Consider the following 26,963-nt stretch of genomic DNA (forward strand, 5'->3'; position numbering starts at 1 on the left):
TCCTGAACTCGTGATCCGCCCGTCTCGGCCTCCCAAAGTGCTGGGATTACAGGCTTGAGCCACCGCGCCCGGCCTTTTTTCCCATTTTGAGACAGTCTTGCTCTGTTGCCCAAGCTGGAGTGCAGTGGTGCAATCTTAGCTCACTGCAACCTCTGCCTCCTGGGCTCAAGCAATCCTCCCTTGTAACTGGGACTACAGGTGTGCATCACCACGCCCAGCTAATTTTTGTATTTTTTGTAGAGACAGGGGTTCGTCATGTTGCCCAGGCTGGTCTCGAACTCCTGCGCTCAAGAGGTATCTGCCTACCTCTGCCTCCCAAAGTGCTGGGATTACAGGCATAAGTCATCACTGTGCCTGGCCCTGGTGAGAATTTCTCTATCATTTGGAGGAAACTGACTCTCCTGCCACCAGGGGGAAGCAGGGGCCTTTGTGACTCACACAGCCCTCCCCACAGGTGCAGACTCATGTTGCTGCCAGGACTGCTGCAGCCCTCCATGAAAGCCGGCACCAGTGCCCCTGACTGACTCCAGGGAGGCTACGTCTGATTGGTTGGGGCTAGGGCAAAAGCACTTGCCCTGGGGCAAAGGAATCTGAAAAAGATAATATCTAGAATGTTCCTCCTCTGATGTGGAGGAAAGGGGACCAGGTGCTGAATGAAGAAGAATGGCAAGTGTTCTACTGTAGAACTCACCCATCCTAGCCCTGCGGTCAGTCCTGGGGCTGGGCTGATGGCCTCATCCTCACTGGTCACTCTCACCCTGGGCTTTACAAGCATCAATCGGTGTTGCTTTGCCCCAACAGCCTGATGCAAAGTTCTCACCTACAAACTGTAACCAAGGTCCCAGCAGAAAACAGTCATTCTTATCAAACTGGGTATTTGAGGAGAGTTTAATAAAAGTGCTGTTGCACTTTGGGAGGCTGAGGCGGGCAGACTGCTTGAGCCCAGGAGTTTGAGACCAGCCTGGGAAACATGGCAAAACCCCATTTCGACAAAAAATACAAAAATTATCTGGATGTGATGGTGTGCATCTGTGGTCCCAGTTACTCCGAAGGGTGAGGTGGGAGGATCACCCCAGTTTCCTGGGAAAACTGAGGCTGCAGTGAGCCGTGACTGTACTCCAGCCTGGGTGACAGAGTGAGACCCTGTCTCCAGAAAAAAAAAAAAAAAAAAAAAAAAGGCTGTTTACAGAGCTACCTAGCCATGGTACAGCATCTGGGCCAAGTTTGGTTTCTGCCTTGGAGGGGTCACTTTCCCCAGGCAACTTGTATTTCCAGGCTTTGTAAGCTTGACCCACAGAAAATGCCTGCACACGTGGGCATATGCCTGTGAGATGCATGGTTGCAATTTCCGAGCTACTGGGGTGATCCTAGCCTCCACTCTCTTGCCCATGCACAGCCCTGGGTGGGGCCCAAAACACCCACCAAGCTCAACCATGAGCTGTGGGCAGATAAGAGGGTGTGTGAGAGCCAAAGACTAAAAAGGCAGGGAGGAAGCCAGGTGAGAGGCCCCTAAAGGATCTGGGGGTAGGGGCAGCAGAGTAGAGAAGCCAAAGGAAGGCATGGGAGGTGGCAAAGGACAATTCTTTTTTTTTTTTCCTTTTTTTTTTTGAGATGGAGTCTCGCTCTGTCACCCAGGCTGGAGTGCAGTGGTGCGATCTCGGCTCACCACAACCTCTGCCTCTGCCTCCTGAGTTCAAGCAGTTCTCCTGCCTCAGTCTCCCGAGTGGCTGGGATTACAGGCATGCACCACCATGCCCAGCTAATTTTGTATTTTTAGCAGAGAAGGGGCTTCTCCATGTTGGTCAGGCTGGTCTCAAACTCCCAACCTCAGGTATCTGCCCGCCTCTGCCTCCCAAAGTGCTGGGATTACAGGCGTGAGCCACCGTGCCCAGCCTTGTTTTTCTTTTTCGGAGACAGGGTTTTGCTCTGTTGCCCAGACTGGAGTGCAGTGGCGAAATCATAACTCACTGCAACCTTCATCTCCTGGGCTCAAATGATCCTCCACCTCAGCCTCCCAAGTAGCTGAGACCACAGATACGTGCCACCATACCCAGCTAATTTAAAAATTTTCTGTAGATACGGGGTCTCCTTATGCTGCCCAATTTAGGACAACTCTTAGGAGCTTGGCTAGAGGGCAGGGAGTGGAAAACCAAGGGAAAAGAAACCAAGCTTGTGAATGGTGCAGAGTGGAATGAGCAACCTTTAGGGAGGCAGAGGGTTGGGCACCCAGGGTGTGGAACACAGGATGGCTCTAGAGCTGGACATGAGGGGCATGCAGTGGCCATTCTGCAGAAGGGGGACCTGGGCTGCACCCAGCTTTGGAGAGTGGAGCTCAGGAGGCAGAGGTGGGATAACAAGGCTGGGCTGTCAGGGAGGATGTGACTCCAGTCCCATACTAAGACTCTCCCAGAGGGCATCCTGCCTGGGGACAGTCATATCCCTGCGCCCCACATGTGTGCTGAGCACGGTGAGTCTTAAGCCCTTCTTGGCCAGGAGGTGATGGGGGCTTATTGGAGACCCAGGCCTTCCTCTCCCGGTTCTAACACCCTAGCCTGGGAAACTGCTGGGAACATCCCAGATTGTCCCTTTCGGTTTCTCTTCGTCTACAGCGATGCCCCCACCTTTAGGTGAGAAATATATGGTGGCACACAGGGTGCACAACCCGGCCTGGGTGCCTCATTAGCGTGACATTTCATGTTTTCTGTCTTGAGTGAAATGTTCTGATTGTGCCAGGTGCAGAGTGGGGGTGGGTCAGGAACTCTGGGCATAAAAGGAAGAACGACTCAACATCCCTGATTCTGCCTGGACCCCTGCCCCGCAGTGAGGGGGCAGAGCCCTGTGCAGGAAGTTGACCTGGCTGTGCCCTGGGAGCTGCCAGTTTCTAGCTCAGTCCTGGCCCACTGCGCCAGCGCTGAGCCTGCCAGGGCTGAGGCTGGGGATCACCTTGGGATGAGGGTATCAGTCCCAGGGGGCAGGAGATCGAGTGTCCTCTGAGGTGGTGACTGGGCTTGCAGAAGGGAACCGGCATTTGTGGAGTGTCTACTGAGTGCCAAGGTCTGCGCTGGGCACTGTCCTCGCACCGCCTCACTTAGTCCTCGGGCAAGTGAGGCTCCGCTGGGACCGCGGCTGGGAGGGATGGCTGTGGCTGCCCCCCACCGCCCACACAGTAGGCGCTCAGAGTTAGGGTGCATATTCCCGGGGACGCCCTCCCGGCCTGAGAGCTGTGGGCCGCCCCTGCCCCCCAAGCATCCGGTCCGGGAACGGTCCAAGTTTTCACGCAGACCCCGGGCGCGGAGCTGGCCCCGAGGCTGGGAAGGCATTCGCTTCCTTCCCTCCTCCTCCCTCCTCCTCCCTCCTCCTCCTCCCTCCTCCTCCCTCCTCCTTCTCCTCCTCCCCCTCCCCCTCCTCCTCCTCTCCCGGGCGGGGGTTCCGGGGACCGTCCGGGCCGGGGCTGGGCGGGGCGAGGGAGGGGGCGGCCGCGCGGATCGCTGAGGCAGTGGCGGCACCGCGCCCCGCGCTCTCGTCCGTCCGTCCGTCCGCCCAGCAATGGCTGCGCCGGTCCCCGCGCTGCGGATCCTGTTGCTGTTGCTGCTGCTGCTGCTGCTACCGCCGCCTCCGGGTGGTGAGCCGGGGGTGGGGGCGGCCCGTCCTGCCCTGGGACCGGGCAGACACTTACCCGCGCTGCCGCTTCAACGAGCCGGGCAGCACCAGCCCCACCATGTCCCCCACCGACCCCTGATTGCCCCGAGGCCGTCAGCGTCCCCCCACGACTGCGGACCTCTCCTTCACCTGAGCACCCTCCTTTCCTGAACAACCCTGCGCAGACCCCAGGCAGCTGCCACCTTTGTCTGTCCTGGAACGGTGGGGAGGGGTCTGCCCTTCCGCCCTTGTCCCTGAGGATGGGATCCCCAGAGGCTAGGGTAGGGTTCCCCCACCTAGCTTTAGTCTGGCGGGTGGCTGCAGGGCGGCCTGGCCCCTCCATCAGAGGCCTTCCCTCTTTGCCTGTGTTTAATGTCTGGGATCCCCCACCGCTGCCTCCATTGGCCCTTGTGTTGCTGGAGAGCCTGGCGCTGAGGCTGGCCTCTGGGGTGGAGACACCACTGTGTGTGTTGGTTGCAGATAGATAATTCACAGACTCTGGAAGGCTGGCTGGGGGCGGGCCCTTTAAAGGGTTAGGAATTGGAACAACCCCCTGCCCACCCAGGAGAAGCCAAAGACCCTTTTGGGGTGGGTGGCTTCATGGGGGGGAAGGCTATATTTCCTGGGGGCTGGGATGAATCCAGAGGACCTGGGCCAGAGAAATGAGAAAGGGGAGACCTGTGCCCAAAATCCTCCACCCCTGGAGTGAGCCTGTAGGAGGGTCACAGATTCAGTGAGGTCTGGGGGTCAGAGAGCATTTGTGCCACGGACTCAGCCTAAACAGCCTCACCGGTGTGTCTTCAGCCCTAGCTCAGAGGTTGGGCTGTGAAGACACTGCTCCATGTGTTTTCACCTGAGCCACCAGGCGCGGGCCATGCTGATGATACCAGGTTTCAGGTGGGCAGCTGGCCAAGCTGGGCTGGTCAGTGGTCCAATCCCTGCTCCATGGCTTTGCCAAGAGCAGGGTTCTGCCTGGAGCTGCCAAGAAGTGCAGTTCCCCCCAATTCCCCACTAAAGTTCCCTCTTCCCAAGGAGGTCACTCAGTGTCTGTCTCTGGGCTTCACTCTACTGACAGCCTCAGGATGTGTGGTGCCCTGATCAGGCTTGGGCACCAGATGCTGCACATGGCCAGTGCCTGGCCTGGCTGGGTCTCCAGAGGCCACGTGCTATGCCAGACTGTTTCCAGGCCAACCTAGTTATGCCTCAGGGCTATCATCAGGCCTGTCCCCTGACTACTGTGGACTTGTGGGCCTTGCTGGACTAGGTGTTCTCTTTGGAGTCTGCTCTGGCAGAATCTGGTACTGTTCCTTCATGCTAGTGGGCACAGGTCTCCACTAATGTAGCCTGAGGATACATGGGAACATTTGACTGTAGCATCTTCCTGGAGGTTTGTAAACCTTGTGGTCATCCAAAACCCTGGGACATTTTCCACATATGTTGTCAGCCAGATCCCCTCAGCATGACCTTGTATATTGAGACTTGTAAGGATGTCATTAGATCCCAACTCTGTGCTGAGAGGCTTGTGATGGCTCCAGGGCTACAGATGGTGCCACTGCCTTGGAGCCCTGTTGCCCAGGCTGGTCTCAAACTCCTGGAAGAAACAGACATTTCCTGGATAACTGCTGCAGGCCCAGAGCAGGGCTAAGTGCTTTGTGAACACTGGTATGGTGGGTGTGACAATTTCTGACCAGGAGCTAGCCTACCATCACGGTCATGGGGTGGTCCGTGAGAGCCAGGCCCCTGCAGTTGTGGTGCCCAGCAGGGGCTGAGGCTGCTATGGCTGAGTGAGAGGGAGAGTGAATGAGGATTAAGAACCAGACAGTCTGGCTGGGGCGTGGTGGCTTATCCCTGTAATTTTGGCACTTTGGACGCCAAGGTGAGTGGATCACCTGAGATCAGGAGTTCAAGACCAGCCTGGCCAACGTGGTGAAATTCTGTCTCTACTAAAAAATACAAAAAATTAGCTGGGCCTGGTGGCAGGCGCCTGTAATCCCATCTACTCGGGAGGCTGAGGCAGGAGAATTGCTTGAATCTGGGAGGCAGAGGTTGCAGTGAGCTGAAATCGTGTCACTGCACTCCAGCCTGGGCAACAGAGCGAGACTCTGTCTCAAAAAAAAAAAAGAAAGAAACAGACAGTCCAGTGTCTGATCCCCTACAGGTGTTGAGCTGTGTGACTTCTTGCCTGGGCAGCTTCTGGAGGAGGCCGCCTGGAGTAGGGCCTTGAAGGATGAGTAGAGTTGAAGGGCAAGGGATAGGAACCAGGCAAGAATGTGAACAGAGTGTGGACAGGTTGGAGAGCTGGAGTGATCTTCAGGACTCTTTGCAGTTTAGACCCTGCTTGGAAACTCGGGGCCTTGATCCTGAAGTAGTGGGAGTTAGGGGAGGTCTGAGAGCAGGGTGTGGCCCCATCAGACTCACACTGAGAAAGCTCACCCTCCTATCAGGAGGCCAGTGCACTGGCGAGGGAGAGAGGGAGCCCAGATAGGGCAGCTCTGTTGTGGCCTTTGGGATAGGGCAAGGCTGAGGGGGAGCAGTGGCCATGGATCAGAAGGTGGCCTGTGGCTAGGGTGGCTCAGAGATGGTGCAGCATGTGTGTGGTCTGGTGGCTGTGCCAGGGAGGGCACTGTGTCTGCTGGGGCCTGGCCCTGTGGGCACAGATGAACAGATGTGTTTCTCCTCTCCAGCACATGGTGAGGTGTGTACGGCTTCCCATGGACTCAGCCTCTTCCCCGAGTCCTGTCCAGATTTCTGCTGTGGTACCTGTTATGACCAATACTGCTGCTCTGACGTGCTCAAGAAATTTGTGTGGACCAAGGAAAGGTGTGCTGTGCCTGAGGCCAGGTGGGTGCAGCGGTGGGCCACAGGGTGGGTGGCTTGAGCCTGTGCCTCGCAGGAGAGTATGTGGAAGAGAAATAGCTCTGCACCTCTGGCCTCTCAGCCCTCTCCAGGTGGTGGCCAGAGCATTGGAGCAGAGGGTTTAGGGATCTCCTGTTCTGGGCTGGACCCCCTAGACCTGCTCAGTTAATCCCCTGTCCATCTCCTCCCTACCCTGAGGGCTCTGGCTCGCTGAGCCTTGGGCTGAGCAGGTTTCTTAGGGGTCCTTGGCTTCAGCTGGTCCTGTGGCTCACCCCAGGTGTGTACCTGTGCCAAGATACATCCTCAGGGTGGGTACCTGGGCTTGACTGTACCCCAAAGTATGCACATGCCCCCGAAGGGTATCCTTTGTTCAGGGACCCTCTTGTGGAGCCTGTAGGGCACAGTGCGTAAGCATGTGACCCAGTGTGAGCTCTATCCGTGTCCTCCCAGTGCAGCCTATGAATTTCCCTGCACGTTGGTTGTAGACGGTTTCATGGCTGGGACCAAGGTTCCAGGCCCCTGTGTGTGGCTGTTTGCCGTATTCTTTTTTTTTCTTTTTTTTTTTTTTTTGAGACGGAGTCTCGCTCTGTCGCCCAGGCTAGAGTGCAGTGGCCGGATCTCAGCTCACTGCAAGCTCCGCCTCCCGGGTTCACGCCATTCTCCTACCTCAGCCTCCCGAGTAGCTGGGACTACAGGCACCCGCCACCTCGCCCGGCTAGTTTTTTGTATTTTTTTTTAGTAGAGACGGGGTTTCACCGTGTTAGCCAGGATGGTCTCGATCTCCCGACCTCGTGATCCGCCCGTCTCGGCCTCCCAAAGTGCTGGGATTACAGGCTTGAGCCACCGCGCCCGGCCTCTGTTTGCCGTATTCTATATTTCCTTTGTTTGGCCTCATGTGTAGAGGGTTGAGATGGTCATACTCCTCTGCTCATGGCAGGTGATTATCCTGGGTCTGGGCAAGACCATCCCCTGCTCTCTTACATAATTATTTTTGTGAGATGGAGTCTCACCATGTTGCCCAGGCTGGTCTCATACTCCTGGGCTCAAGCCATCCTTCTCCCTCAGCCTCCTGAGTAGCTGGAACTATAGGTGTGCACCACTGTGCCTAGCCTATATATTTACTTTAATATCTCAGGACCATTTCATTCCCTTCCCACCCCACGGGCAACTGTCTGCTATGTATAAGGTGCATCCTTTTTTTTTTTTTTTTTTTTTTGAGACGGAGTCTCACTGTGTCTCCCAGGCTGGAGTGCAGTGGCGCGATCTTGGCTCACTGCAAGCTCCGCCCCCCGGGTTCACGCCATTCTCCCGCCTCAGCCTCCCAAGTAGCTGGGACCACAGGCGCCCGCTACCGCGCCCGGCTAGTTTTTTGTATTTTTAGTAGAGACGGGGTTTCACCATGTTAGCCAGGATAGTCTCGATCTCCTGACCTTGTGATCCACCCGCCTCGGCCTCCCAAAGTGCTGGGATTACAGGCTTGAGCCACCGCGCCCGGCCGGTGCATCCTTTTTTATTACTTGAGTTCTTGCAAAGTAAGAACTTGTAGGTCTTGTAGTGTAAGACCTAGCCACATTGCTGTGGCATGTCTGGCTCTTGCCCACTAATGCTGTGTCCCTCTGAATGGTGTGAGTCCACAGTGGTTGTCATGATAGATAGCTTCAGTGGGCATCTGGGGTATACCTCCTTTTATGGAGCTGTGTAATAATTTTCTTGGAAACACATCTAGTTGTGCAGTTGCCATGTCATAGATGCACACAGTTATCCACTAAGAACTTCCAGGTGCTCTTGGGAGTGGTGCACAGGGCCACACACATGTCAGTTCTGCCTGAGGGTTCCTAACGGGTCAGCTTTTACCCTTTCACTTCACCTTTTGGCTTTTTTTTTTTTTTTGAGATGGAGTCTCGTTTTTGTTGCCCAGATTGGAGTGTAATAATGTGATCTTGGCTCACTGCAACCTCCACCTCCCGGGTTCAAGTGATTCTCCTGCCTCAGCCTCTTGAGTAGCTGGGATTATGGGCATGCCCCATCATGTCCGGCTAATTTTGTGTTTTTAGTAGAGACGGGGTTTCTCCATGTTGGCCAGGCTAGTCTCGAACTCCCAATCTCAGGTGATCTACCTGCCTCGACCTCACAAAGTGCTGGGATTACAGGTGTGAGCCATCGCACCCGGCCTGGCATTTGTATATTTTACAAATGTCTTTAAAAACATCTATTGTAGGCCGGGCGCAGTGACTCACGCCTGTAATCCCAGCACTTTGTGAGGTCGAGGCGGGTGGATCACGAGGTCAGGAGATTGAAACCACCGTGAAACCCCATCTCTACTAAAAATACAAAAAAAAAAATTAGCCAGGCACGGTGGCGGGCACCTGTAGTCCCAGCTACTCCGGAGGCTGAGGCAGGAGAATGGCGTGAACCTGGGCGGAGGTTGCAGTGAGCCGATATCACGCCACTGCATTCCAGCCTGGGCGACAGAGCGAGACTCCATCTCAAAAAAAACAAAAACAAACAAACAAAAAACATCTATTGTAGCTGGGCATGGTGGCTCACGCCTGTAATCCCAGCACTTTGGGAGGCCGAGGTGGGCAGATCACCTGAGGTCGGGAGTTCAAGACCAGCCTGACCAACATGGAGAAACCCCGTCTCTACTAAAAATGCAAAATTAGGCTGGGTGCGGTGGCTCACGCCTGTAATCCCAGCACTTTGGGAGGCTGAGGCAGGCAGATCACCTGAGGTTAGGAGTTCAAGACCAGCCTGGCCAATGTGGTGAAACTCTATCTCTAGTAAAAACACAAAAAACTAGCTGGACGTGGTGGCGGGTTCCTGTAACCCCAGCTATTCAGGAGGCTGAGGCAGGAGAATCACTGGAACCCGGGAGGCAGGGATTGCAGTGAGCCGAGATTGCACCATTCCACTCCTGACTGGGTGACAGAGCAAGAGACTCTGTCTTAAAACAAAAACAAAAACAAAAACAAAAACTATTGTGGTATTTATTTTTTATTTTTATTTTTTTTGAGACAGAGTCTTGCTTTGTCACCCAGACTGGAGTGCAATGGCACGATCTTGGCTCACTGCAACCTCCGCCTCCCAAGTTCAAGCAATTCTCCTGCCTCAGCCTCCTGAGTAGCTGGAATTACAGGTGTGCGCCACTACGCCCGGCTAATTTTTGTATTTTTACTAGAGACAGGGTTTCACCATGTTGACCAAGCTGGTCTTGAACTCCTGACCTCAGGTGATCTGCCCATCTCGGCCTCCCAAAGTGCTGGGATAACAGGCATAAGCCACCGCACCTGGCAGTATTTCTTTTTTTAAAAGCAGGAGCATTCCATTTAAATTTAATGTAGAGGGCCAGGTGGGTGCTGTGGCTCATGCCTGTAATCTCAGCACTTTGGGAAGCTGAGGTAGGAGGATCACTTGAACCCAGCAGGTTGAGGCTGCAGTAAGTCATGATTGGTGCCACTGCACTCCAGCCTGGGCAACATAGCAAGACCTTGTCTCAAAAATTAATTAATTAATTAATTTAATGTAGCTATTGATATTCTGGGGTTATATTTGCATCTTTTGTGCTATTTGTCTCTCCTGCATTAACCTTTTTTTACTTCCTGTATTGTTTTGATTTGTTTTTACACCATGTTTTTCTTCGACTGTTACTTCTTTTCTATTCTGTTTTTTTTTTTTTTTTTCCTGGAGACAGAGTCTCTCTGTCTCCCAGGCTGGAGTGCAGTGGCGTGATCTCGGCTCACTGCAACCTCCACCTGTCGGGTTCAAGCAATTGTCCTGCCTCAGCTGCCCAAGTAGCTGGGACCACAAGCGCATGCTGCCATGCCCAGCTAATTTTTTTTTATTTTAGGAGAGACAGGGTTTCACTGTGTTCCCAGGCTGGTCTCGAACTACTGAACTCAGGCAGTCTGCCTGCCTCAGCCTCCCAAAGTGCTAGGATTACAGGCATGAGCCACCACCCCCAGGCTTCTTTCCTATTCTGAATGCCTTTTTTTTTTCTTGCCTTGTTGTGTTGGCTAGGCCCTCAGTTACAATGTTGAGTAGAAGTGGAGAAAGCAGACATCTGTGTCTTGTTTCCGAGTTAAGGGGGAAGGCATTCAGTCTTTCACTAGTAGGAAGGATGTCTGCTATGGCTTTTTCACAGGTGTCCTTTATCAGGTTGAGGCAGTTCTCTGCATTTCTAGTACACCTAGAGTTTTAATTATGGATAGATGTTGAATTTTGTCAAATGCTTTTTGTGCATTTGTAGAGATGACTGTATGATTTTAAAATTTTTATTCTCTTAATATGGTAAATTATATTACTCTCTAAAACAGTATTTTATGTGAGTATAGAGCTTAGGTTGATGGTTATTTTTTCTTATCATATTGAAGCTTCCATTCTTCTGTCTCCCAGCTTCCATTATTTCTGTTGAGACATAGGCTTAACAGCCAGTGTCTCTCATTGAAAAGAAATCTCTCTCTTGCTCTTTTTTTTTTTTTTCTTGAGACAGGGTCTCACTCTGTTGCCCGGGCTGAAGTACAGTGGTGCAGTCACTGCTCATGGCAGCCTCAGCCTCCTAGGCTGAAGCATATCCTCCTACCTCAGTTTTCCAAGTAGCTGGGATTACAGGTGCCTGCCACCATGCCTGGCTAATTTTTGTTTATTTTTTGTAGAGATGGGGGTCTCCCTATGTTGCCCAGGCTGATCTTGAACTCCTGGGCTCAAGTGATCCTCTCACCTCGGCCTCCCCAAGTGCTGAGATTACAGGTGCACCTAGTTGAAATCGCTCTCTCTTTTTTTTCTAAACCCTCTGATGGCTTTTTAAGATTGTTTTTTTCTTGTCTTTGGTGTTATTCGTTCACTGTGCTGTATGTAGGTATGGATTTCTTTTTTTTATGCTGCTAAGGATTTGTTAAGCTTCTTACGCTTGTGTTTTTTGTGGTGGTTGTTGTTGTTGTTGTTTGCTTTTTGTGAAGAACGGGGTCTTGCTATATTGCCCAGACAGGTCTTGAACTCCTGGGCTCAAGCTATCTTCCTGCCTCTGCTTCCCTAAGAGCTGGGATTACAGCGTGAACCACTGCACCTGGCTGGGATTTGTTAAGTTTCTTGAACTGTGGTTTCACATCCCATCAGTTCAGGAAAATTGTCTGCCATTACTTTTTTTTTTTTTTGAGTCCAGGTTTAGCTCTGGCCCAGACTGGAGTGCAGTGGCACAATCACGGCTCAAACAAACCACCTGCCTCAACCTGCCAAGTAGCTAGGACTACAAGTGTGTGCCACCATGCCCTGCTATTTTTTTATGTTTTATTTTTTGTGCAGATGGGGTCTTGTTATGTTGCCTAAACTGGTCTTGAACTCCTGGCCTCAAGTGAGCCTCTAGCCTTGGCCTCCCACAGTGCTAGGATTACATCTGCCATTCCTTTTTTTATTGGTAGGGGACAGAGTATTGCTCTGTCGCCCAGGCTGGAGTGCAGTGGTACGATCTCGGCTCACTGCAACCTCTGCCTCCCAGGTTCAAGCAATTCCCCTGCCTCAGCCTCCCGAGTAGCTGGAATTATAGGCGCGTGCCACCATGCCTGGTTAATTTTTGTTATTTTTAATAGAGACGGGGTTTCACCATTTTGGCCAGGTTGGTCTTGAACTCCTGACCTTATGATCTACTCACCTCGGCTTCCCAAAGTGCTGGGATTACAGGTGTGAGCCACCGCACCTAGCCCCATTACTTCTTTAAATATTGCTTCTTTCCCCTTTTTCTTTCTGTCTGGGACTCTGAGTAGACACATGCTATACTTCACCCTTTCGTGTGCATTTCTCTTAGCCTTTCTCTTGTGTTCATCTCCATGCTGCTTTCTGGATAATATCTTCTAACTTCTCAGGTCATGTAATTCTTTCTTCAGCTGTGTCTAATCTGCTGTTTTTCTTTTTCGTTTGTTTTGGTGTTTTTTTGCGATGGAGTTTCGCTCTTGTCGCCCAGGCTGAAGTGCAATGGCGCGATCTCAGCTCACTGCAACCTCCACTTCCCAGGTTCAAGTGATTCTCCTGCCTCAGCCTCCCGAGTGGCTGGGATTATAGGTGCCCGCCACCACGCCCGGCCAATTTTTATATTTTTAGTAGAGACGGGGTTTCTCCATGTTGGCCAGGCTGGTCTCAAACTCCTGACCTCAGGTGAGCCGCCCACTTCGGCCTCCCAAAGTGCTGGGATTATAGGTGTGAGCCACTGTGCCAGCCTCATCTGCTGTTAAGCCCATCCACTGAGGTTGTTTTGTGTGCTGTTATATTGTGAAATATAAGTCACAGAAAAGTGAACAAAATAAACATACAATTCAATGATTTATCATGAAGCAACTGCTTTACTACTAGTAGTTGTAGTGAACTGCAGACACACACCACCACTCACAACTATATGCATTTATTTTAAATATGTTCGTAGTAGAAGATGTGAGAATCAAGTTTCATTTTTTAATTTGGATATCCAATTGACCCAGCACCATTTATTGAGAAATCCTTTTCTTCTATTGCTCTGCAGTTACAACTTTGTTATAAATCGAGTGTTCACATGCGCATGGATAGATATGTCTGTAGGCTCTATTCTGTTGCATTGATCTATTTTTCTATCTTTCAGCTAACAGTAGGCTCATAATTACTGTAGCTTTGTAATAAAGCTTGATATTCTTCAATATTGTCTTGGCTATTTTTGTCTCTGGTATTTCCATATAAATTTTAGAATCAGCTTGTCAATAAAACTACCTTGGACTTCACTGACTCTATAGAATATTTCTGTGGAATTTTTTTTTTTTTTTTTTTTTTCCCCGAGACAGAGTCTCACTGTCACCCAGGTTGGAGTGCAATGGCGTAATCCCGGCTTACTACAACCTCCACCTCCCGGGTTCAAGTGATTGTCCTGCCTCAGCCTCCCGAGTAGCTGGGATTACAGGTACCCGCCACCACACCCAGCTAAGTCTTTTGTATTTTTAATAGAGACAGGGTTTCACCAGGTTACCCAGGCTGGTCTCGAACTCCTGACCTCAGGTGATCCACCCGCCTCAGCCTCCCAAAGTGCTGGGATCACAGGTGTTAGCCACCACACGCGGCCATTTCTGTGAAATTGATATTTTACTATGTTGAGTTTTCCAGTCCATTAACATGGTATTTCTGCTTGTGTATTTAGTTTTCTTTCCTTCTGTCTCAATTTTGTATTATATTTTTTCTATTTCAAAGTCTTATATATATTTCATTTTTTCCTTTGTACTTTTTTTTGATGGTATTATATTATAAATAGTATAGTTTAAATTTCTTTTCTTTTTTTTTTGAAATGAAGTCTTGCTCTTGTCCCCCAGGTTAGAGTGCGGTGGTGCGATCTCGGCTCACTGCAACCTCTGCCTCCTGGGTTCAAGCGATTCTACTGCCTCAGCCTCCTGAGTAGCTGGGATTACAGGCGCCTGCAACCACGCCCAGCTAATTTTTTTTAATTTTTAGTAGAGACGGGGTTTCATCATGTTGGCCAGGCTGGTCTTGAGCTCTTGACCTCAGGTGATCCACCCGCCTTGGCCTCCCAAAATGCTGGGATTACAGGCGTGAGCCAGTGTGCCCGGCTTTTTTTTTTTTTTTTTTTTTTTTTTTTTTGAGATGGAATCTAACTTTGTTGACCAGGCTGGAGTGCAGTGGCATGATCCTTTCTCACTGCAACCTCTGCCTCTCAGGTTCAAGTGATTCTCCTGCCTCAGCCTCCCAAGTAGCTGGGATTACAGGCGCCTGCCATCTTGCCTGGCTAATTTTGTTTGTTTGTTTGTTTTTTGAGATGGAGTCTGGCTCTGTCGCCCAGGCTGGAGTGCAGTGGCGTGATCTTGGCTCAGTGCAAGCTCCGCCTCCTGGGTTCACACCATTCTCCTGCCTCAGCCTCCCAAGCAGCTGGTACTACAGGCGCCCGCCATCACACCCGGCTAATTTTTTGTATTTTTTTTTAGTAGAGACAGGGTTTCACTGTGTTAGCCAGGATGATCTTGATCTCCTGACCTCGTGATCCCCCCGCCTCGGCCGCCCAAAGTGCTGGGATTACAGGCGTGAGTGACCACACCCGGCCTAATTTTTGTATTTTTAGTTGAGATAGCGTTTTACCATGTTGGTTAGTCTGATCTCGAACTCCTGACCTCAAGTGATCTGCCCTCCTTGGCCTCCCAATAGTGCTAGGATTACAGGTGTGAGCCACTGCCCCCGGCCACGATTTTTATTTTCCAATTGTTTATTGATACATAAATGTGGAAAACTGGGTGTGGTGGCTCATGCCTATAATCCCAACACTTTGGGAGGCTGAGGTGGGCAGATCACGAGGTCTGGAGTTCGAGACGAGGCTGGCCAACATGGCGAAACCCTATCTCTACTAAAAAATACAAAAATTAGCCAGGCATGGTTGTAGACTTAGCCACTTGGGAGGGTGATGCATGAGAATGGCTTGAACCCAGGGGACGGAGGTTGCAGTGAGCTGACATCGTGTCACTGCACTCTAGCCTGGGCAACAGAGAGACTCCATCCCTGCCCCCCCCCAAAAAAAGTGGAAAAACAAACTTAGAGTGCTTTATCTATTCTCTCACACCACAACAATCAACGTAAGATTTCTGTGACCAAATGTGTGGGAGTTTCTTCCCACCCACTGACCAAGCAATCAATTTTTTTTGTTTTTTGTTTTTTGTTTTGAGCCACTTCACTCCAGCCTGGGTGACAGAGCGAGACTCCCTCTCAATTAAAAAAAAAAAAAAAGAAGCATTGTAAAAGGAACATATTTTTTCTGGGTATATATCTAGGAGTGGAATTACTAAGTTATTATGTGCATGTGTTCAGTTTAGGCAGATAACTTCCAAACAGCTTTCCAACATGTTATAAATGTGCCATTTGTACTCCCACCAGCCATATATGAGGGTTCCAGTTTGCTCTACATCCTCTTCAAAACTTGGATTGTAAATCTTTTTCAAAATATTGAGATATAGGCTGGGTGGAGTGGCTCACACCTGTAATCCCAGCACTTTGGGAGGCTGAGGTAGGAGGATCACTTGAGCCCAGGAGTTGGAGGCTAGCCTGGGCAACATAGCAAGACTCAGTCTCTAAAAAGAAAAGAAAAAATCGATATATAATTACATACAGTAAAATGCACAAATCTTTCATGTTTCAGTTTGATGAGTTTTAACAGATGTATACATTTCATGTATACAACATGCTAGACCACATATAAATCATTGTCATGGTAAAAAGTAGGAGGTTCCCCCAAAAATTAAAAGTAGAGCTACCATGTGCATATGATCCAGCCATCACATCACTGGCTATATATCCAAAGGATATGAAATCCATACCTCAGAGATACCTGCTCTCCCTTGTTCATTGTAGCATTATCACAATAGCCAAAGTATGCAATCAATCTACCTGTCATCAGTGGATAAATGGATAAAGAAAATGTGGTATATGTACACAGTGAAATACCATTGAGCCTTAAAAAGAAGGAAATTGGCTGGGTGCAGTAACCTACGCCTGTAATCCCAGCACTTTGGGAGGCTGACAGAGGTAGATCACGAGGTCAGGAGATTGAGACCATCCTGGCCAACATGGTGAAACCCTGTTTCTGCCAAAAACACAAAAATTAGCTGGGCGTGGTGGTGCGCACCTGTAATCCCAGCTCCTTGGGAGGCTGAGGCAGGAGAATCCCTTGAACTCGGGAGGTGGAGGTTGCAGTGAGCTGAGATCACGCCACTGCACTCTAGCCTGGCAACAGAGTGAAACTCTGTCTCAAAAAAAAAAAAAAAGGAAATCCGGAAATCCTGTCATTTATGATGACATGGATGTACCTGGAGAACATTATGTTAAGTGAAATAAGCCAGGCACAGAAAGACAAATACAGCACCATCTCACTTATATGTGGAGTGTCAAAGTCAAACTCATAGAATATAACAGAATAAAATGGTGGTAACTGGAGACTAAGAGGTGGCAGGATTAGGGAGACGTTGGTCAAAGGACACAAAATTTCACTTAGGAAGAATAAGTTCAAGAGATCTATTGTACATGATAATGGTGACTATAGTTTACAATAATATGTTGTATACTTGAAAATTGCTAAGGAAATATATTTTGAGTGTTCTCACCACACACACAAAAAAAGTATGTGAAGTAGTGCATATGCTAATTACCTACATTTAACCATTCAATATATACATATTTCAAAACATCATTTTTGTACACCATAAATATATACAATTTTTGTCAGTTAACAAATCAGATGGGTGTGGTGGCTCATGCCGGTAATCCCAGCACCTTGGGAGTCCGAGGCGGGTGGATCACCTGAGGTCAAAAGTTCAAGACCAGCCTGGCCAACATGGTGCCACCCCATCTCTACTAAAAAATACAAAAATTAGCTGGGTGTGGTGGCACACACCTATAATCCCAGCTACTCGGGAGGCTGAGGCAGGGAGAATTGCTTGAACCCGGTAGGCAGAGGTTGCAGTGAGCTGAGATGGTGCCACTGCACTCCAGCCTGGGCGACAGAGCGAGACTCCATCTCAAAAAAAAAAAAAAAAAAGAAACTGGATTTGTCAGCCTTTTTCTTCAGCTTCTCAGCTTCCTCGGGCGAAGGTTTGTACAGACATGCTCACCTCCAAACATTGGGGCATGCATGCAGAGAGAAATCGAATTTTTCTTCCTCTTTTTATAAGGACACTAATCCCATCCTGGCAGCTTCGCCCTCATGATCTCATCTAAGCCTAATTACTGTTTCACGCGTCGGTGTGAAGAGATCACCAAACAGGTTTTGTGTGAGCAACATAGCTGTTTATTTCACCTGGGTGCAGGCGGGCTGAGTCCAAAAAGGGAGTCAGCAAAGGGTGGTGGATTATTATTAGTTCTCATAGGTTTTGGGATAGGTGGTGGAGTTAAGAGCAATGTTTTGGGGGCAGGGGGTGGATCTCACAAAGTATATTCTCAAGGGTGGGGAGAATTATAAAGAACCTTCTTAAGGGTGGGAGAGATTACAAAGTACATCGATCAATTAGGGTGGGGCAGAAACAAATCACAATGGTGGAATGTCATCAGTTAAGGCTATTTTCACTTCTGTGGATCTTCAGTTGCTTCTGGCCGTCTGGATGTACACGTCCAGCTCACCGGGGATATGATGGCTTAGCTTGGGCTCAGAGGCCTGACAATTACCTCTTTATTTTTTTTGAGATGGAGTCTTGCTCTGTCCCCGGCTGGAGTGGAGTGGCGCGGTCTCAGCTCACTGCAACCTCCACCCCCTGAGCAGTCTTACCTCATTCCAGAGTCAACTCTTAACTCTAAAGTGCAAAGCCTTATTCAAATATTATCTAAATCAGATATGAATGAGACCATAGGTGCATTTCATCCTGAGGCAAAATGTATCTCCAGTTGTGAAATCTGTGAAGCCAGAAATGCATTTGTGGGACAGGCAAAGGATAGCCACTCCTATTACAAAAGGGAGAAAAATCAGTAGGAAGCATAGCCAGGGCAACATGGTGAGACCCCATCTCTACTAAAAAAATCACCAGGCATGATGGTGCGCGTATGCGGCCCCAGCTATTGGGAGGCTGAAGTGGGAGAATTGCTTGAGGTCGGTGGGGGCAGAGGTTACAGTGAGCTGAGATTGTGCCACTCTATTCCAGCCTGGGACAGAGTGAGACCCTTGTCTCAAACAAAACAAAAACAAACAAAAACAGTAGGAAGTGATAGGTGCTGTCAGTGAAGAGCCAAACTCTGTAAAATATTTGAAGAGATTTATTCTGAGCCAAATATGAGTGACCATGGCCCGTGACACAGCCCTCAGGTCCTGAGAACATGTGCCCAAGGTGGTCCGGGCACAGCTTGGTTTTATACATTTTAGAGAGGCATAAGACATCAGTCAAATACATTTAAGAAATACATTGGTTAGGCCGGGCACAATGGCTCATGACTGTAATCCCAGCACTTTGGGAGGCCAAGGTGGGCGGATCATGAGGTCAGGAGATGGAGACCATCCTGGCTAATACAAAAAATTATCTGGGTGTGGTGGCAGACGCCTGTTGTCCCAGCTACTTGTGAGGCTCAGGCAGGAGAATGGCATGAATCTGGGAGGCGGAGCTTGCAGTGAGCCGAGAATGTGCCACTGCACTCCAGCCTGGAAGACAGTGAGACTCAAAAAAAAAAAAAAACACAAAAAAGAAATACATTGGTTTGGTCCAGAAAGGTGGGACAACTCAAAGGGCGGGGAGTGGGGGGTGGAAGGCTTCCATTCTATAGGTGAATTTAAACATTTTCTAGTTTGGCAATTGGTTGAGTTTGTCTAAAGACAAAATTGATCGATAGAAAGGGAATGTTCAGATTAAGATGAAGATTGTGGAGACCAAAGTTCCAAGAAGTCTTCTAGTGGCTACCCTTAGTGACAATAGATGACAAATGTTTCCTATTCAGATCTTAGTTAATCTCTTTAGGATTGGGAGGGTCTGGAAGAAAAAGATCTAGCTATGTTAATAGAGATTCTTACAGATGCACATTTCCCCCCATAGAAAATAGCTTTGCAGGGCCATTTCAAAATATGGCAAAGAAACATGTTTTGGAGTAAAATATTTTTATTTTTCTTCCTTGTCTCGAATGTTATGCCAGAGTCAGGTTGGAAAGTAAATCACGATCTATAGGATTAAATAAAACCCATTTGATGAGAATGTATGATTTGTAGGGCATGACTCCCCAGGCCCATTAGATAGGAATTTGGGCAAGATAAAAAGTCAGACTTTAGTTCTCAGTGCCAAGCAATTCTAAATTCTAGCAAGACAAACTCCAGTAGACTTTAAGGCTTGGGAATAATCCTCTTTGGCTGGACACTCTGCCCTCTGGACCCACTGGGGTGGGGGCTGTACCCCCATGGCTCTGCTGGGTGGTGGTCCTAGCCTTCAAAACTGGGTGGCTGGCCCGGCGCAGTGGCTCATGCCTGTAATCCTAGCCCTTTGGGAGGCCAAGGTGGGCAGATCACCTGAGGTCAGGAGTTTGAGACCAGCCTGACCAACATAGAGAAACCCCATCTCTATTAATAATGCAAAAATAGCCAGGCGTGGTGGCTCACGCCTGTAATCCCAGCACTTTGGGAGGCCGAGGCAGGTGGATCACAAGGTCAGGAGATGGAGACCATCCTGGCTAACACAGTGAGACCCTGTCTCTACTAAAAATACAAAAAATTAGCCAGGCGTGGTGGCGGGCGCCTGTAGTCCCAGCTACTCGGGAGGCTGAGGCAGGAGAATGGTGTGAACCTGGGAGGCAGAGCCTGCAGTGAGCCGAAATCGAGCCACTGCACTTCAGCCTGGGTGACAGAGCGAGACTCCGTCTCAAAAAAAAAAAAAAAAGTATGCAAAAATAGCCGGGCATGGTGGTGCATGCCTGTGATCCCAGCTACTTGGGAGGCTGTGGCAGGAGAATCGCTTGAATCCAAGAGATGGCGGTTGTGATGAGCGGAGATTGTGCCATTGCACTCCAGCCAGCCTGGGCGACAAGAGCAAAACTCTGTCTCAGAAAAAAACAAACAAACAAAAAGAAAACTGAGGTGGAGGCAACCTTGTTTTGGCCTGTGCACCATGGGCCTTTGGTGGGAGTGGCAGCCTTGATGATTGAATTGTCTTTGGGATCCTTTTCTTGTCTTTCAGAACACTGCACCTTGAAAATAGCTCTTCCAGGCATGATGGCTAACGCCTGTAATCCCAATACTTTGAGAGGCCGAGGTGGGAGGATTGCTTGAGCCCAGGAGTTCGAGACCAGGCTGGGCAACATAGTGAGACCTCATCTCTATAATTTTTTTTTTTTTTTTTAATTAGCTGGGTATCGATGGTAGCATGCACTTGTAGCCCCAGCTACTCAGGAGGCTGAGGTGGAGGATCATTTAAGCCCGATGACTGCTGCAGTGAGCTGTGATCTCACTACTGCACTCCAGCTTGGGTGGCAGAGTGAGACCCTGTCTCAGAAAAAAAAAAAAAAAAAAAAAAAAGACCAGGTGTGGTGGCTCTCACTTGTAATCCCAGCACTTTGGGAGGCTGAGGCGGGTGGATCACGAGGTCAGGAGATTGAGACCATCCTGGCTAACATGGTGAAACCCTGTCTCTACTGAAAATACAAAAAAAATTAGCTGGGTGTGGTGGTAGGCGCCTGTAGTCCCAGCTACTTGGGAGGCTGAGGCAGGAGAATGGCGTGAACCTGGGAGGTGGAGCTTGCAGTGAGCCAAGATCATGTCACTGCACTCCAGCCTAGGTGACTGAGCAAGACTCCGTCTCAAAAAAAAAAAAAAAAGCTGTAGTAGGGGTGTCCAATCTTTTGCCTTCTCTGGGCCACTTTGGAAGAAGAAAATTGTCTTGGGCCACACATAAAACACACTAATGATAGCTGATGAGCTAAAAAAAAAAAAAAGAAATTTCAAAAAAAATAATCTCATGTTTTAAGAAAGTTTAAGAATTTGTGGCCGGGCACGGTGGCTCAAGCCTGTAATCCCAGGTGGGCTGCTGGCCACAGGTGGGACAAGCTTGCTCTATGGCCTAGTCCTGTAGGATCTTAGACGTCCGACAGCCTTCCTTCACTTCATCCCCTTTCTCCCCTCTGGCCGGTGCTAGGGTGACTGATTAGGTCTGTGGTTCATACCCATTCTAATCTCCTTACCTCGCAGTTTTTGGACTACACTCTTAGTATTTACAGTATGAATAGGCTGAGAATTGTCCAAATTTTTAAGTTCTAGTTCTTTTTTTGCTTAACAATTCATTTCTCTTTTTTCACCTTTTTCTCTTTTTTTTTTTGAGATGGAGTTTTGCTCTTGTTGCCCAGGCTGGAGTGCAGTGGTGTGATCATGCCACCATGCCTAGCTAATTTTTTTTTTTTGTATTTTTAGTAGAGACAGGGTTTCACCATGTTGGCCAGGCTGGTCTTGAACTCCTGACCTCAGGTGATCCACCCGCCTCTGCATCCCAAACTGCTGGGATTATAGGCGTGAGCCACCACAACTGGCTGCCCGTGGGTTTTTCTATTGTCAGTTGTTTCCGCTGTTTTCTATTCATACTGTCTAGTCTCCTCGTGTTCCTGAAAATTTTTGATTGTGTGCCTAACATTGCATTTGCAAAATTGATTATAGAAATTTGGAGCTCAGGACTTTCTCCAAGGGAGGATTTAGGTTGCTTTTGGCAGTAACTCTAGTGTTCTAGGATCACCTGGTTTAGCTGCAGAGACTGAAATGATTAGAGGCTGAGCCGTCTACTCAGTCTCTCCCTTTCTCTTAAGGTACAGCTTTTTGGGTCTCAGCCTAAGTGAATGGGGGTCATCAGGGCCGCCTCACCTGCTGGGCTCTGGATCTAAGCCCTGTCACCTTGGTCTCCTGAAGCTTCCAGAAGTGCTGCTTAGCCTCTCAGCTGCCCTTCTGAAACTGGCTAATGCTCCAAGGAGAAAAAGGACCTCAACTGTCAGGCTCATCTCTGGATCTTTGTCCCCAGCCTCACCACCACTCATATCAGCTTCACATTCTTTCCATTGCTCTCTGAAGCTTTCACACTGATTTCTTTTATATGTATATATATAAACTATATATAATTTATAAATATATATCTGTTATATATGTGTGTGTGTATATATATATGTATGCACCCAGCCCACAGATTTCTTAAAAAATATTTTCTTGCCGGGCGCGGTGGCTCAAGCCTGTAATCCCAGCACTTTGGGAGGCATGGAGACATGGATCAATGAGGTCAGGAGATCGACCATCCTGGCTAACACGTGAAACCCTGTCTCTACTAAAAATACAAAAACTAGTCAAGCCAGGTGGCTGCTCTGTAGTCCCAGCTACTCGGGAGGCTGGAGGCAGGAGAATGGTATGTGAAACCCGGAGGTGGAGCTTGCAGTGAGCTGAGATCTGGCCACTGCACTCCAGCTTAAGTGACAGAGCCAGACTCATTCTCAAAAAAATATATATATATATATATATTTTCTCCATTTTTACTGGAGCCTCCAAGTGTATTAGGGTGTAATTGTTTATAACGCTTTTACATTTTATTTTGTTTTACATCTAATTTTGGAAAGTTTCAAATCAGTACAAAAGCAGAGAGAACAATATAACTCCATGCATCCATCACCCACTACCAGTTACCAGTACTCTGACACCATTATGCTATATACCTCCGGCCACTTTTCTTTTTCTGAATTATTTTAAAGCAAATCCCAGACATCATAAAAAGTTCTCCTTAAATATTAGTATATGGCTGGGTGTAATGGCTTGCACCTGTAATCCCAGCACTTTGGGAGGCTTTGGCGGAAGGATCACTTGAGTCCAGGAGTTTCAGACCAACCTGGGCAACATAGTGAGACCTTGTGTCTACAAAAAATTCAAAAAATTAGCTAGGTGTGGTGGCATGTGCCTGTAGTCCCAGCTACTTGGGAGGCCAAGGTGGGAGGATCACTTGAGCCCGGGAGGTCATGGCTGCAGTGAGCTGTGATCACACCACTGCATTGTAGCCTGGGTGACAGATGAGACCATCTCAAAAAAAAAAAAAAAAAAAAAGGCCAGGCACGGTGGCTCACACCTGTAATCCCAGAACTTTGGGAGGCCGAGATGGGCGGATCACAAGGTCAGGAGTTCGAGACCAGCCTGACTAACATGGTAAAACCCCGTCTCTTCTAAAAATACAAAAATCAGCCGGGCATGGTGGCACGTGCCTGTAATCCCAGCTACTCAGGAGACTGAGGCAGGAGAATCGCTTGAACCTGGGAGGCGAAGGTTGCAGTGAGCCAAGGTTGCACCACTGCACTCCAGCCTGGGTGAACAGAGATGAGACTCCATCTCAAAAAAAAAGTGAGTTTTCATTGCTAAAAATGAGGTCTTTGAAGAGAAATATAACTATTTCCCTTCCAATATAAGGGAAATATAACCACTATTATATTTGGCACAATTAGCAATAATTCACTGATAACTTTCAATACTGCGTTCAGTTGCCTCCACTAGTTTCCAAAATGCCTTTTCACAGATGGTTTGTCCAAATCAGAATCCAAATAAGGTTATTATGTTATTTTATTTATTTATTGTTTTCGAGACAGAGTCTCACTCTGTCGTCCAGGCTGGAGTGCAGTGGCATGATCACAGCTCACTGCAGCCTGGAACTCCTGGGCTCAAGTGATCCTCCCACCTCAGTCTCCTGAGTAGCTGGGACCACTGGCATGTGCTACTTCACTTGACTGCCTCCTTTTTTGTGGTTAGTCTTGTCAGAGGTCTATCAGCTTTGGTTTGCTAATCTTCTCTATTCTCTATTATTCTCTACGGAGTCTCGCTCTGTCCCCTAGGCTGGAGTGCCGTGGCGTGATCTCGGCTCACTGCAACCTCCGCCTCCTGGGTTCACACCATTCTCCTGCCTCAGCCTCCGGTGTAGCTGGGCCTACAGGCGTCTGCCACCATGCCCGGCTAATTGTTTATATTTTTAGTAGAGACAGGATTTCACTGTGTTAGCCAGGATGGTCTCAATCTCCTGATCTGGTGATCTGCCCGCCTCGGCCTCCCAAAGTGCTGAGATTACAGGCGTGAGCCACCACGCCCAGCTGAGACAGAGTTTTGCTCTTTTCGCCCAGGCTGGAGTGCAATGGCATGATCTTGGCTCACTGCAACCTCTGTCTCCCAGGTTCAAGCAATTCTCCTGCCTCAGCCTCCCGAGTAGCTGGGATTACAGATGGCCACCACCACGCCAGGCTAATTTTTGTATTTTTAGTAGAGACAGGGTTTCTCCATGTTGGCAAGGCTGGTCTTGAACTCCCGACTTCGTGATCCGCCCTCCTCGGCCTCCCCAAGTGCTGTTATTACAGGCATGAGCCACCACCCTGCCTGGGTTTTCCATTACTTTTAAATAAATCATCTTGAGTTTTTTTTTTTTTTTTTTTTTGAGACAGAGTCTCGGTCTGTCGCCAAGGCTGGAGATCAGTGGCGCAATCTTGGCTCACTGCAACCTGCATCTCCTGGTTTCAAGCAATTCTCTGCCTCAGCCACCCGTGTAGCTGGGATTACAGGCACCTGCCACCACACCCGGCTAATTTTTTGTATTTTTAGTAGAGACGGGCTTTCACCATCTTGGCTAGGCTGGTCTTCAACTCCTGACCTCGTGATCCACCCACCTTGGCCTCCCAAAGTGCTGGGATTACAGGCGTGAGCCACCGCACCTGGCTCATCTTGAATTTAATATCATCTTATTTATTTATTTATTATTATTTTTCGAGATGGAGTCTCCCTCTTGTTGCCCAGGCTGGACTGCAATGGCATGATCTCAGTTCATTGCAGCCTCCACCACCTGGGTTCAAGTGATTCTCCTGCCTCAGCCTCCAGAGTAGCTGGGATTACAGGTGCCCGCCACCACGCCTGGCTAATTTTTGTATTTTTAGTTGAGATGGGGTTTTACCATGTTGGCCAGGCTGGTCTTGAACTACCTCAGGTGATCTGCCTGCCTCGGTCTCCCAAAGCACCAGGATTACAGGTGTGAGTCACTTCACCCGGCCCATATCATTTATTTTTAACCATTCCTATTTCCTGATAAATTATTATTATTATTATTATTATTATTATTGAGATGGAGTCTTACTGTGTCGCCCAGGCTAGAGTACAGTGACGCGATCTCAGCTTACTGCAACGTCCTGGGTTCAAGCGATTCTCCTGCCTCAGCCTCCCGAGTAGCTGGGATTACAGGTGCGTGCCACTGTGCCTGGCTAATTTTTGTATTTTTAGTAGAGACAGGGTTTCACCATCCTGGACAGGCTAGTCTTGAACTCCTGACCTTGTGATCCACCCTCCTTGGCCTCCCCATTTCTTAATAAGTTCTATTAAAGATATAAATCTCCCACTAAGAACTATTTTATCTGGGTTTCACAAATTTTGATGTATTTTCATCCTTCAGTTCTACATACTTGTTAATTTCCTTTTTTACTTTTTTTTTTTTTTTTTTTTTTGAGGCGGAGTCTCGCTCTGTCGCCCAGGCTGGGGTGCAGTGGCCGGATCTCAGCTCACTGCAAGCTCCGCCTCCTGGGTTTAAACCATTCTCCTGCCTCAGCCTCCTGAGTAGCTGGGACTACAGGCGCCCGCCACCTCGCCCGGCTAGTTTTTTGTATTTTTTGGTAGAGACGGGGTTTCACTGTGTTAGCCAGGATGGTCTTGATCTCCTGACCTCGTGATCCGCCTGTCTTGGCCTCCCAAAGTGCTGGGATTACAGGCTTGAGCCCCTGCGCCCGGCCTCCTTTTTTACTTCTTTGTGATCATGGTATCTCCCCTGCTAGGTAAGTATCTTGTATGAGTTCTTATTTAACACAATACAACTCAAGAGCTTTGGTTTTATTTATTTATTTATTTTTTTAGTGCTTTTTAAAAAAAACTTTGTGGCAATGTAGGCCAGGTGCAGTGGCTCACGCCTGTAATCCCAGCACTTTGGGAGGCCAAGGCGGGCAGATCACAAGGTCAGGAGTTCGAGACCAGCCTGGCCAGTATGGCGAAACACCGTCTCTACTAAAAATACAAAAATTAGCTGGGCAAGGTGGCGGGTGCCTGTAATCCCAGCTACTCAGGAGGGTGAGGCAGGAGAATTACTTGAACCCGGGAGGCAGAGGTTGCGGTGAGCCAAGATCATGCCACTGCATTCCAGCCTAGGCTACAGAACAAGACTCCATCTCAAAAAAATAATAATAATAATAAACTTTGTGGCAATGTAGTTACTGATTTGTAACTTCATCCTGTTGTGGTCAGAGAAGACCCTTTGTATGGTATCTGTCTTCTAAAATCTGCTGAGATTTGTTTTGTGGCCTAACATATGTTCTCTCCTGGAGACAGTCCAGTGGACACCTGAGAGGACGTGTGGCTTTGTGCTGTGAGATCCCAGTGTGGGCAGAGTCCACCTCTGGAAGGCCATTGAAGCCACCGGTTCACAGTAGCTTCTGCACACATTTTGCGGTGCCCTAAGGTAGTGTTTGTGCTGGCGCGCTCGGTGGGGTTTCATTGTGCTGATCATGAGGTTTCCTGTTGGCAGTGTGCCCGCCAGTGTAGAGCCGGTGGAGCAGCTGGGCTCAGCGCTGAGGTTTCGCCCTGGCTACAGCGACCCCATGTTAGGGTAAGTAAAGCCTGCAGGCTGGGTGCATCTTCCTGGCAAAGGTGACAAGAGGACTCGGGGGGGCCAGCGTGCATCTGGGGGACTGGGATGATTCGGTCATTGGGGTGGAGCCCAAGAAGCTGTCACCATATCTGACTGCGAGGACACTTGCTCCTTATGTTGTGAAGGTGTCTTCATTAGCGTGCTGGGGTGGTGGGGACGGGGGTGACTGCGGTCGCAGGTTGACAGTTGAAGGACCAGGAATCGGGGTCACATTGCCCTAGATGCTGGGTTGAGTCAGCGGATGACTGATGGGTCCCAGTGGGGGCAGGAGTGACAGAGAAGGGGCTGTGCTGGGCATGTGATGATGGTAGATGGGGGTGGGTATATTGCGGTTGGGCA

The 26,963-nt window shown here is 49.1% G+C and overlaps 1 protein-coding gene across 2 annotated transcripts in view; it reads left to right on the forward strand.

Moving 5' to 3' along the window:
* The first annotated feature begins 3,396 nt into the window (after positions 1-3,396).
* The window catches only part of SHISA5 (shisa family member 5), a 34,984-nt gene continuing 11,417 nt past the window's right edge, over positions 3,397-26,963 (forward strand). The window contains exons 1-3 of one of the 2 annotated variants that reach the window (XM_003894474.4): positions 3,397-3,622; positions 6,324-6,480; positions 26,502-26,582. In XM_003894474.4, the coding sequence (XP_003894523.2) occupies positions 3,547-3,622; positions 6,324-6,480; positions 26,502-26,582 (314 nt within the window). In that variant the 5' untranslated portion in view covers positions 3,397-3,546. Of the gene's footprint in view, positions 3,623-5,803; positions 6,481-26,501; positions 26,583-26,963 lie in introns of those variants that run through there. The other variant, XM_009200847.4, reaches the window with a different exon arrangement.

The sequence above is a fragment of the Papio anubis genome, chromosome 2, assembly GCF_008728515.1.
Source record: "Papio anubis isolate 15944 chromosome 2, Panubis1.0, whole genome shotgun sequence".
Taxonomy (NCBI): domain Eukaryota; kingdom Metazoa; phylum Chordata; class Mammalia; order Primates; family Cercopithecidae; genus Papio; species Papio anubis.